The sequence below is a fragment of the Xenopus laevis genome, chromosome 8L (assembly GCF_017654675.1).
Source record: "Xenopus laevis strain J_2021 chromosome 8L, Xenopus_laevis_v10.1, whole genome shotgun sequence".
Taxonomy (NCBI): Eukaryota; Metazoa; Chordata; class Amphibia; order Anura; family Pipidae; genus Xenopus; species Xenopus laevis.
In genome coordinates, this window is record NC_054385.1 from 114,443,798 (window position 1) to 114,457,224 (window position 13,427).

The window sequence follows — 13,427 nt, forward strand, 5'->3', positions numbered from 1 at the left end:
TGGACAGAAGTGCTCCCTGAAGGAGCATTAAGTGGAGGGCTTTTGTGCCCCTTAGTGATCTTGCACAAATGACCCCCTTATGGCTGCTATTTTGCTGTTTACTAAGATGGTAAACATATCACACACACCAACGTGTAGGAATTTGTATGGTAGTGAAGCACCATGTACTTCCACATCTCTATATTACACCAAGATTCGGTGAAATTCAAGCTTTGATATTTATCAAAACTTCAGGATACAATTAGGAAGTTTCATATGGATTTCCCATTGTCCTGTCTGTGACTAAGTAGATAAAACGCAGGTATGGCTCGTTAGTAAAGACCATCATTATCTCACTTACCCTCCCAAAGCCAGTCAATTGATTATAACATCTACAACTGCCAGAACAAGACCCGTTAGGCACACTTTCACATCTCTTTCTGGATTGGCTGGGCTCAGGTATAAAAAGTGACTCTAATGTTGCATTGGGACACAGTCACAGAGAGAAGGAGAAATATACCGATACATCTTTAAGATGGATGTAAAAATATCAGCCATTCTGCTGGCCTGCATTATACAATATGCTGTGAGCTCACCTATACAGGTAAAAACTGATCTAAGGAACCATCAGAATAATTTTCATTATGTTAAGCCCCTTGTTTTTGAACAGTTTGGAGGTTTGTTATAAATAGGAGTAACTGGAAGTAGAATCAACATGTTTTTAAATTAACAGCTAGAAGAATATTAACAACTAAATATTAAAATAATTCTATACATAACCTGAAAAAAATTTAAAACTGTGTGTTATTTTTTTTTCTAGGTTTTCTACTCAGGTACTGAAATACTTGGTAAGTAAAATGTTTTTTCTTTTCATTTTAAAGACATTTTTCATCTAAATAACAACACCATGTATCTTTAAATGCATGTGAGTAGCTTTTGCTGAAATTAAATGGAGGATAAAACCTGAAACAAAAAAAGTGATATTGCCCCATTAATAACCCAGCGCTTTTATCTGCTATGCTACTTTATTTCATTATTACCTCATGTTATAGTTACATTTCATTATTCATTTGTGCTTCTCTTTCTTCAGCTAACCATGTCTTCTTGTTTTCAGCTGAAGAAGATGCAATGGCCAAGGAGGTCATTCTCAAAGCAATACAAAAAGCAGATCCAGGTACTAAATTCTGACTTACTAATAGTAGCCAATGACTAGGAAATATAATGTACAGTGTTAGAGTTCCCAATCCAGTGTTCTAACACCTCTCAGATTACATGTGTTTGGATAGTTTCACAGCAGCACAAGTGGGACATTAAATAAAAACAATTCCAGTACATTGTTTACTCTAAAGTGGATAATGTAAATAAATAAATACCTCATTTTATAGTTATATTTCATTATAATACACAAAAGCCATTAATATCTTGTAAATGATATCCTTATAAACGGTGAGTTCTGATGTCATCAGTTATAAACGGTGAGTTCTGATGTCATTTCTGTCACATGACTCACTGAAATTTGTGTATTATAATAAATAAAGTACCCCAGTTGTAAAATATGAGGATATTAGAAGTTACCTCGGAGTTCCATGACCTGTATAAAAACACTTGGCCTTCGGCCTCGTGTTTTTATATGCTCATGAAACTCCTCGGTAACTTGTAATATCCTTATATTTTACAATAGGGGGTACTTTATTCACTATATTAATTTGTGCTTCTCTTTCTTCAGCTAACCATGTCTTCTTGTTTTCAGCTGAGGAAGATGCAATGGCCAAGGTGGACATTCTCAAAGCAATAGAAAAAGCAGATCCAGGTACTAAGTTCTGACTTGCTTATAGTAGCCAATGACTAGGAAATATAATGTACAGTGTTAGAGTTCCCAATCCAGTGTTCTAACACCTCTCAGATTACATGTGTTTGGATAGTTTCACAGCAGCACAAGTGGGACATTAAATAAAAACAATTCCAGTACATTGTTTACTCTAAAGTGGATAATGTTGGGTGATTTGTTCTGGCCACCACAGGTCATCAAGCAAAAAACAGTGGTGGCCATGATGCCTTGGTCCTCCTATTCACCACTTCCTAAAGGAATCTATGGGAAATGCTATTCCTGAGGCACATGTAGTGATGCCACAAAAACTCTCCCACTAACACTCATTTCTTGAATGCTCAGTATTTTATTTGAAAATGTGCCTGCTTTTGGTAGGATTTTTGTTCATAAATAGGCATTATATGCTACTGAACACAACAGTCCAGGTTATTGTTTAGACTGGTTATCCCCAACCAGTGGCTCGTGAGCAAAACGCTGTTCGTCAACCCATTGGATGTTGCTCCCAGTGGCCTCAAATCAGGTGCTTATTTTTAAATTCAAGACTTGGAGGCAAATTTTGGTTATAGGCTGCCAGTCCACAAAAGGGCTACCAATAGCAAATTAATCTATATCTGGTAATTCCATAAACATTATGTTGCTCTCCAATTTATTTTTACATTTAAATGTGGCTCATGGGTAAAGAAAAGGTTGGCCAACCCCTGGCTTAGAAAATAAAAGATGGCACAACACAGCAAAGTCAAGGATAGACTATGTAAACCAGGTTTTCTACTTGGAAAATTATATGGACAAGCTATAAATAGCTTGTTAATTGAATTAAAAATGTTTATGTGTGGAGCTACTGTCCATTCAGGTGACACCAGGTGGAGTAATATTCAGCCTATCTTCCTGTAGGCCAATAAGCCTAACAAAACTGGTCCCAGGTCAACTGATGTGGACTTGTGGACATTTACACCAACAATACTGCAATTTTGGATCTCAGTTTATTGTAGCAAATAGAGCAAAACCTCATTCTGCTTAAATATAAATGTTTTGATATGAAATCCCGTTGCACAGCAAATATGGGCCAGTAAAGTACGATTACATTACAATTTACTTGCAGGAAGCGTGAAGACACAGGACTCCATGGACATACTCAGTCAGATATTAGAGGCAAACAAAGGTAATCAGTCAAACAACATTATTGGTTTGAATCAACGTTTTTAATTAATATAGTTAGTTAGTGATATTTCTGTTTCTATGTTATATTAAAGGAGAACTAAACCCTAAAAATGAATATGGTAAAAATGCCATATTTTATTAAATGACCTTATTGCATCAGCCTAAAGTTTCAGCTTCTCAATAGCAGCAATTATCCAGGATTTCAAACGTGTCACAGGGGGTCACCATCTTGGAAAGTGTCTGTGACACTCACATGCTGTGTGGTCTCTGAGCAGCTGTTGAGAAGCTAAGTTTAGGGGTTGTTGCAAATTATCCAGCAGAAAATGAGGTTGGTCTGTAATATAAGATGATGCTACAGGGCTGTTATTAAATTCTGATGCTAGTTGCACTGGTTTCTGTGCTGCCATGTAGTAATTATATGTATTAATTACTAATCAGCCTTATATTGTGACATTTCTATTCTATGTGTACTGTATATTGTGAGTGGGTCCCTAAGCTCAGTAAGTGACAGCAGCACAGAGCATGTGCAGTGAATCAGCAGAAAAGAAGATGGGGAGCTACTGGGGCATTTTTACTGCTAAAGGGCTGTGGTTGCCTTGGACTGGTCCAGAAGCCCAAAACAATAATGTACAACATTTCTGCCCCCTTCTTTAGTTAAGCTTTAGTTCTCCTTTAAGAGTCATTTCATTGCTTTTGGTCATTCACTATGCATTTTGATACCAGTAATTTTTATTTGTTTTATTTTTATATCCAGGTATTAAGCTGCAAACCCAAGAAGGAGACATTATTCAAAAACAAGGTCGTAGCGCCATAAATGATGCAAGATTCCTTTGGCCTAAGTCTGCCGATGGGATTGTCCCTGTGCCTTACAACCTCTCCTACAGCTATAGTAAGTTACTTCTTCTGTGTTAGGCGATAGTAAGTTTTTTCTTCAATGGTATACCAACCTCTATTGTAATTTCCTTCTTCATGTTCTGGATTGTTCACTCATGCATAATTTAAATTCTGTCTCAGATGCGGATCAGTTAGCTCTCTTTAAGAAGGCCATTCAGGAGTTTGAAGCCTTAACCTGTGTGAGATTTGTACCTTGGACAACAGAAGTCAATTTTCTCAACATCATGTCTAATGGCGGGTAGGTTTGGCAACAATTCAGTATATTACTAACAGTATATAGGGATAATCATTGTAGGGGCAGTAAGACTGATAAGCCAATTGGTCATACATGGTACTGTCCACACCAGATCCAACTTACTGTATATTTTCACAGCCTAGATAAAATAAATCTGTGCTATCATAACTATTCCCTATGGTTTAGTAAAAGTTTGTAGGAAATTCTGATCAAATGAGTGTTAAGTTGAGTGTCTAGGTCAAGCTAATTCTTATGTTTGCAGGGTAATAAAATGAACAAGACCATCATAGTTAATAGTTGTGTTAAAAAAGGTCCATCAAGCAGGGCCGGGCCAAGGCGTACGCAGAGTAGGCATGTGCCTAGGGTGCAAAGCTGGGGGGGGGGCGCCAGGCACGTACCTGCTCTGTCACCTACCACATTATCCCATCGCATCTTTTCCTGTGTAAATGCGCTTCTGCGCATGCGTGCATGGTGACTCACGCTTCTGCGCATGCACGCACACCGATTCGCACTTCCACGCATGCGCGCACATCGATGCACGCCAGCATCAACTCGCGCATGCTTGCAGAATTACCAGTACACGCAAGCGCATGCTCAGCCGGCGCCAGTCGGGTCTGGGCCGAGTCTGCCATCAAGCAACCCCCTCCAAATGAACCCCAGTGAACATATATACACATACTTACAGTATACATACTCTGACATATATAAACTATTTATACCAATATCTATACTAATTGAAGATTTTAGTATCACTATAGCCTTTGATATTATGTCCCTCCAAAAAACCATCCAAGTTACTCTTAAAGGCATTTATAGAATCTGCCATCACAACATCACCCGGCAGGGCATTCCACAAGCTCACTGCCCTCAATAACCAGTTTGCATACTTAGCACTTACAACTAAATCATATTTTTCTATTGTGGCTGGTTGTTTTTTCTAGTTGTGGATCTTTAATTGGGAAAAATGGAGGAGCTCAGAGATTGGAGTTGGATGCAAATGGCTGCATGAATATGGGGATCATCCAGCATGAACTGAACCATGCCCTGGGCTTCTACCATGAACAGAACAGAAGCGACCGGGATGACTATGTCATTATACATACTGAGAATATCATACCAGGTAAAACAGTGCAGAGAAAATATGTATTTATGTGTTTATTGTGCAAACTAATAACATGCTGCTCTTTAATGATCAAGTGTTGTAATTCATGTAGATGGAGGCATCACTATTTATGATCACCTTGCAGCATCTTTTCAGATTTCAGAATCCAAGAATTTCCCTCTTAACTGTTCTCCATTCTACTGCCAAACAGTTGGCTCATTTGGAACTTTTCATTACCCATGAAGGTGCATTTAAAGGGCCAGTATACACTCTTTTTGCCTATCTTGTGTTATTTTTTGCACAAAACAGGGCATCATTTGAAACTAACTAAAGTCATCGATAAAGCATAAAGGTGAATCAATCACAGCTCCAAGCAGTAGTTTTAAACTGCAAAATATTTATTAGCAGTGTTTGCGCACTACATGTTTCGGGCAGAGCCCTTTTTTTGCACAAAACAGGGCATCATTTGAAACTAACTAAAGTCATATTTTACTTTGTGATCCCTATGAATAAACCTCTCCCTTACCTCAGACACAGCCTTTGTAGATAATGCTTATGAAACAGAGGCTTCTCAGTGGACTGCTGATTTGTTTGATTTCGCTAACTGGGATCAGGAAGTATAATTTAACTTGAGTTTCATTAATTTCCTTGAAAAATGCTGCTCTGTTTAAAGAAATAAATTAAAAAACATAGATATTCCCTAATTAAACGGTAGGCACTAGCCCTATTAATTAAATCTATGTTAAAAAAAGGGGGTTATTAGGTCCCTTTAATATATTTCGTCAAAACATTTGCATCCATTATAACAGGACTGCAATTGCACTTACAGTCATAAAGTAGGCGTAGAGACCACAGACAGAAACCAGCACATTTCTGGGCACATGTAGCCTACCTGCCCTGCAGGTTGAATTGCCTCAGGTTTCTGCACTACAAAATGGAGCACAGAGACCTGTGTGTGTGTCCCATGAATACAGTGTTGCCTATGTTCAGTAGTGCTGTATCTAGAAGGGGAAGGGAGAGGGAGACATGAAGGTGTCTCACCTCCTAGCTGTCTTGAGTGACACACAAGTTAAGGAAAACCAGTGGGAGAAGGCCATAATGGAGTCCTGTCTGCCCTACGGCAAGGGGGTAAGATTGAGGCTGCCATGAGCCTGCTGGCACTGAATCCAATGGGTGCAGAGCACAGTCAGACCCCAGACATCACAAAACAGATTACAATATGGCCAGATTGCTGAGATCCTAATGAAAACTCTTCAAAACAGTTTTTATTACAGCTGTTTTGATTGTAGGAACCCAAGCACAGATTGGTAGGCAGAAGCAATTTTTAATAAGTCTGATTCATTATCCTTATAATAGTCTGATATTTACTGGTTTGCAGACTTTCTCAAAATGTTCGAAAAATACAACACCAATAACCTTGGGATTGAATATGACTACGCTTCAGTGATGCATTACTCACGGTAAGACTGACTGTGGTCTCACCTCTAGATGCCTTTGTGCCTCTCTCATGCACATTATGCTTTACAGTTATAACAAGCACTGCTAAGGTACCAAAAGATCAATTATGGTTTCCAGATCCATCACTGCTGAAGCTTCTCTGATGCTCAAAGCAAATGGACAACTGACAAAGTCGGCAGCTTATTGGCCAGTGTACGGGGGCCCCCTGACGGCCTTCCCCGACTGATATCTGCTTGAAAATCAGCCATATGAAGATTTCCAAAGGATCGAGGACTGCATCATGAACTGATGTGGTCCTCAATCCAACAGAAATTTTAAACCTACCCACCTCCACCACCGACATTCCTGGCTTTGTGATCCAATCTTTGGGCCCTGATCGGATCAGTCTGATATTGCCCACCAAAGGTGAACATATCAGTGCAAGATCTGCTCATTGCCCCCCCCCTACTGTGAAACACCAGTTCATTGTTAATTCATAAGGGATTCGCTCGGCACCCATGCGTAACGGCATCGTTCGGCACGCAAGCGCAGGCAGCACTGCGCAGCGCTGGAATTTTTTTTTTCAAATCCCAATATCTGGAGAGGGGGTCTGGCCCGGGAAGGTTTTTTTTCTTGGTGTCTGCCGAGCCAGTCCGACATTGTTTGGCAATCTCACCAAACAAGCAGATCTACCCATGTATGGCCACCTTTAGTCAAAGGAATATTTATGAAAGAGTGAATTTAGAGACCGGCAAAGTGAAATTCTGCCACTCTCCTTTCATTTGGCATTTTGAAAGGCCTTTTTATCAAAGGGTGATCTTTCATTTTCACCCACTGATAAATAATCTTTTAAAAAAAATATTTTCATTTTGCACAGTCTATCTATTTATCCAGTTTTTATTTTTACACTGAACTGTTCCGTTAGTTTGGCTTCTAGCTGTGGCCTTAGCAAACAACCAATTTGTTTTGCTAGCAAATTAGTTAGTTTTTGCTAGTTGCTTAGCAAATAAACAACCAGCATGAATCTACTAAAAGTTTTTTCTGGAGTCTTGTGCAGGTGGTTGCTGAAGCTGTGTGATAATCATTGACTGTGCCATCACTTTTATGTACATAATTCTTGGCATCTAAATGAATTGTTTGATTCTCTTATGCTCATCATTTCATTGTAAAAAAGTGTTTTTTTCCATAATCCTTTACAAATGAATGGCATGCTAAAATAAATAACAAGATCTATTTTTATTTGTCCTTCAGTTATCACTATAGTATCAACGGAGATATCACCATTGAGCCCAAGCCTGATCCAAATGTTCCCATTGGACAAAGGGATGGACTTAGTATTCTGGACATTTCTAAGATTAACAAACTATATGAGTGCAGTAAGTGCCCACGACATACCAGTTCTGTAGAATCAGAATCATACATATGTCTTCAAATGTATTAATTTGAAAAAAATTAGAAATCTCGTCCAGACTGTACCAATTTGTTAGAAGGAATTAGAATGAATAGAATAATTATGAGCACTTTAGATGGAATAAATAGAAAACTGATGGAGGTCTGAATGGTAATGTATGTGAGTGCTATGTAGATTCCCAAGGGGAAATACCATTTCAACTCTGAGAATTGTTATATCCTGTTGCAATATATATACTTAGAAATCAATTTAATTTAAATGATTATATTAAATACTATCTGTAGTGTTAACTGTTTAGATTTAATATTTCTACAGAATATACGAGTACAGTAAGTGCCCACAACATGCCACTTTTGTAGAATCAGAAAATGTTAGTTTATTTGTGCAAAATCGACATATTTCTCCAAATGTATTGAACTTGAACAAAATTGAAATTATCCAGATGTTACCAAGATGTAAAAGGAATTAGAATTAATATAATAATTATGAACACATTAAATGGAATAAATGGAAAATCGATGGCAGTCTAAATGGTGATGTATGTGAGAAATGTTTCGATTTCTAAGGTGAGATAACATTTGTATTCTCAGAGATTTAAAATTATTATATCCTGTTGCAATAAATGCATAGAAATCTATTTACTTTAAATGATTATATAAAATGCTAGCTGTAGGGTTATCAGTTTGGATTTTTAAAGAATTTCATTAACTAGTTCTAGACTATATGAGTGCAGTGACTGCCCACAACATACCAGTTTTGTAGAACCAGAAAAAGTCAATGTATCTCTCCAAATGTATTGAACTTAAAAAAAAATTAAATCCAGATGTTAACAAGTTAAGGAATTAGAATGAATATAATTGATTTGTGAAGAATTTCATTCAATATTTCTACTTCCTTTTAGATGTGTGCTCCAATTTGCTCCCTTACTCCAATGGGATGATGATTTCAGCCAACTACCCCTCTGCCTACCCTAATAATGCCAACTGTGTTTGGTTGATTAGAACTCCATCTGGCCAGGTAAAGAGCCACAACTGCCAACAATTGTGAAACTGTCTATATGATTTAAATGTCGATTGAACACCCTACTGGATTATTTACTAACACTGGTGTAAATATGAATCAGTGAACATTACAATCAAATCAGATTTTTGCTTTCATTACCTGTTTAAATACCTTGTAGACTATCCCTATAGTCCCTTAGTTGCCACATTCTCTTGAATATGTTTTTATTATATTATTTTATTCCCAAACTAGCTAGCTTCCCCTTATTCTCATGATTTTATTTGTAGGTGACCCTGCAATTCCAAGCCTTTGATATCCAGTCATCTTCGGGCTGCGTCTCTGACTACATTAAGATCTATGATGGTCCTACTAAGGCATTCCCTGTGTTAGTAAACAGGGCATGTGGTACAGGACTGATCCCTCTACAGATTGCCTCCACTAACCAGATGCTGGTTGAGTTTGTCAGTGATAGAGCAGTTACTGGGACCGGCTTCAAAGCAACATATGGCTCAAGTATGTAGGCAGTAATTCCTTCCAATTACCGTTTCCCTCACTAGAAGTAGAACATTGTACCTGGAATATACATATTATATTATTATTATATTATTCTTTACCGAGACCAACATTTTCACACCAGCAATAATATTCCACAATAACTCACACTGTTCTTCACAGCCAGGCATTCACAGAACAGTTCAACACTTACAGTAGTTACACAATTTCGGCTTATTGCTCACAACCAGTAACGGGCAACTTTGACCAGTTTAGCTTCATCAACAATTCATGAAATGGTGAAAAATTCACCAAATGCATTAACTTCAATGGGTGACATTTTTTTTGACGAGCAACACTTATTTTTTCTCTCATTGTAGTCTATGGGCAAAAAAATTTGCTCATCACTACTCACAACCCCTTCAAGTGTTCTCTCCCAATCCTTGCCACCAGCCTCCAATCACTACAAGGAACCTGTTGACATATTTTCCTTTACAGGGCTGAGCTCAGGACACCAGAATTGCCAGACACTTTTGATGGATCCCAACACCTTCTTAATCTCTCCTAAAACACTCCAGGGACTACCACTACCTAACCATCTAGACTTGTGGGGTTCTCACTGGGCACTGCTCACTAGTCTGATCAGTCTCACGTTACTTAATGTGCTATAACACAGCTATGATGGCTAGACTTTACACTACTTACTCTGGTGCTGGTTGATCTCTTCCCATGGTGTCCTGTCTCCTCTTATATCCTTCTAGCTCCACCATTTCAGATCCTTCTAGCTGTTTCCCCTGCTGGCTGAACACTAAAATGACAACAGATATATATTTAAACTCTACACTACATCTAGTGGTCAAATGTAATAATTACAACAAAATAACTTGTGATTTCTTACAGAAAATCTCATAATTTTAAGGATAGTTAAGAAGGTTATTGCCATGGTATACTACATTCCATACATATACCACCTTGTCAGTGGTGCAACAAATACACTTTATTTAGAAGCAACAATAAGTGATATGCAAACAGCAAATCTAAAAACATCTGTTTTATCTGTACTATTTCTAAATATGAACCTGATTGTCTTCCCTGTTTTGCAGTTCAGTGTGGTGGAGCTTTCTATTCCTCACCCAAGACTTTCACATCTCCGAATTACCCTGGAAACTATACAACTAACACAAACTGCACCTGGACAATCACAGCTCCCGCTGGATTCAAGGTAAGACAATGCAAATGAGACATGTTGCAGTTGGTTGCAGCGGTGACATGGGAACTGTGATTATTTGTGGTAGATGGAAAGTGTTTTTAAGTGTTTACAGCTGTAAACTGCTGGAATCTTTTATGAAATGAACCTTTCATTTTGGAGAGGTTTTCAAACGACAATAAGGAAAATATGAAAGAAATGGGAAAAGAAGCTTTAAGCAATTGGTTTGCTTATGTAGTTTTCATATGTAATACACTTTAACAACTTCTTCAACCTAAAGGAGATTAAGTTCTTCACTGTAACTGGGCTTAGCAGAGAACACAAATTTAATCAATAAGTGTCACGAATCGGCACCCAAAATCCAGAACCAATGCTAAGCTCCCTGGTCTCAGCTCTTGCTTCCGCCTTTAACAGCCGCCTTTCACCTTGGGAGGAGCCCTCGGCTAATTGGATGCCGCCAGGTCTTATAAAGAGGGGAGCCAAGCTAAGGGTTCTGGATGAGCAGAGGGGCACGATCGTTAGCAAAGTCTTTTTGGGCAGAAGTTCACAATACAAGGAGCAGACAGAAAACTTAGTCAAACCAGGCCGGGTTGGTGCAGGCAGAATTTGTGCGAAGTCAGACAGGCAAGTTTTTTAAAACCAGGATATTAATCAGAAGAGTCAAGCCAGGCACAGGACAGGTTATGGATTTTGGAATAGTAGGATAACAGGCAGAGGTCAGGAACACAGAAGTCAGCATAGTCAGGCAGGCAGGATCAGAACAGGAATCATAACACAGAATGAATCAAAATAGCACCCAGGAACTCACACAACGGGCAGTGAGAAAATCTAAAAGGTCCCTTTAACTAGTTTAAATTTTGCGCCACTTGGTGTGATGACATCATCACGCCGGCGACGTTACGCATAAGTCAAGGAGATGCGCGCCATAGAAGAGTCGGCAGCCAAGCAGGAAAGATCAATACGGCGGGCGTCCCCACCGGCCCACTAGACCACCAGAGTCCTCACAATAAGTTAATATTCAACAGACTATTAAAAGTAAGAACGAACTGCTGAACAATACACTAAAAATATGAAAACCTCTGAAGCCTGTAATAATTTGAGTTTTTTTGGACAATTACTAGAGAAAAAAACCCGAAAACCTCTAAAAGTCTGAATGATGGCTTTTACTTTCCTAAGTTTTGTATTATAGTTTTTCATTGTTTATAAATCTCGAGTTTTAGAGAAACAAAAAAAAACCCACACATTTTTAGAGAAAAGTTCAGATACGTAAAAAAAAAGAAATCTGAATGTTAGTAAATAGGCCCCATAGCATATGTTATATAAACTCTGATGTGTCTGCATTTACCATTCCTGAACAGGTATCACTGCGCATCACTGACTTTGAACTTGAGATCGGAGCTTCGTGCAGATATGACTATCTAAACATTTACAATTCAACTCTTGGTGCTGTCATGGGCCCATACTGTGGCCCCATAGATTTCCCTTCTGCTATTGTTTCCAAATCAAATTCCATGATGATCACGATGAACAGCGACTTCTCGAAGCAATATAAAGGCTTCAGCGCTACCTATACTTTTGGTGAGTTTTCTGATTTGTGATAAATGGACCCAGACGGTACTTCAGCAATGATTGAAAAAATTATAAAATCTTAAATCCTATACAAAGGTGGGGGGAATATCATTTGTAATGATAATCATTTGCAGAAACACAAACTTTCACAAAATAATACATATTGATTTTTTTTCTACAGTGAGGTAAAGAGAATGGAAACGAAGGAATTCATTGTTACTGAACAAGGAGAGATGGGCGTCTGCGGTATCTTGTCCACATTAAATTAAATAAGTGGGAAGGCTCTACAAGAAATTATACAGTTAATCATTTTTGGGAAGGGTTGTTGCTGTGTGATGATATAATTATGTTTGAGGAATTTTAACAAGACTAAATAAACCATGATTTTGTAAATATTTTAGTAGCCATTGTCATTCTACCACTCATAAACAAGGGTACTAATTGATTGAGGTTGAATATCCATTGTAGTTCAGCATTTTGGCAGACCCAAGTACAACAGCAACACAGCAGTTTAGGTAAAAAAAACACTTAGGGGGTTATTTATCAAAGTCTGAATTTATCTCAATATTTTCTGCTACAAATGCCGCATTTTCAGATTCTGACTTTTCCATCCTCAGGGTTTAATAAATTCTGATAAATTTGTGATTTTTTAAAAGTTTGATTTTATATAAGAAAATTTAAAAAAAAATCGTGATTTTTGCATTCAGAGTTTAGTAAATGACCCCCTTAGGATCAGTGGACATTTCCTTTATGCCTTTTTCTACCAGTCTAACCCTAGATGCCAATTTTTAACGAACAGCAAACCTGCGAAACCTGCTTTACTTTCACTGTGAAAAAAATAGAGCTAATCCATTATTAAGACAAAGCCTGATTATGCCTATTCTATGTACTGTATAATCTCACAGTATGATGTAGCACATGGAACAGTACATATGTAACACTATTATTCATGGTATTATCTAAGATAGATCAGGATAAGTAGGCAGTTCACATCATTAGCTAATATATGTGTGTTCATTAAGTTTATGTTTGTAAAAAAAAACCTATGTGTGTGGGTTGACAACAGTTACCCTTAAGAATTGAATGCAAACTGGCAGTAGGATAGGATGGTAT

At 38.0% G+C, this 13,427-nt stretch overlaps 1 protein-coding gene across 1 annotated transcript; it reads left to right on the plus strand.

Moving 5' to 3' along the window:
* Nucleotides 1-514: 514 nt before the first annotated feature.
* On the plus strand, nt 515-12,770 carry LOC108699319 (embryonic protein UVS.2-like). The gene is made up of 13 exons (XM_041573436.1): nt 515-583; nt 800-827; nt 1,730-1,789; nt 2,907-2,966; nt 3,720-3,854; nt 3,980-4,097; nt 5,036-5,214; nt 6,575-6,656; nt 7,885-8,009; nt 8,946-9,061; nt 9,334-9,559; nt 10,642-10,760; nt 12,104-12,770. Exons 1-13 carry the CDS (start codon nt 515-517, stop codon nt 12,341-12,343), a joined length of 1,557 nt encoding a protein of 518 aa, XP_041429370.1. The 3' UTR covers nt 12,344-12,770.
* The last annotated feature ends 657 nt before the right edge of the window (nt 12,771-13,427 follow it).

Coding starts and splice junctions, on each gene's coding strand:
- LOC108699319 (XM_041573436.1), top strand. CDS start 515: ATGGATGTAAAAATATCAGCCATTCTGCTGGCCTGCATTATACAATAT. Junction 584..799: donor CTGTGAGCTCACCTATACAG/GTAAAAACTGAT, acceptor TTTTTTTTCTAG/GTTTTCTACTCAGGTACTGA. Junction 828..1,729: donor CTCAGGTACTGAAATACTTG/GTAAGTAAAATG, acceptor TCTTGTTTTCAG/CTGAGGAAGATGCAATGGCC.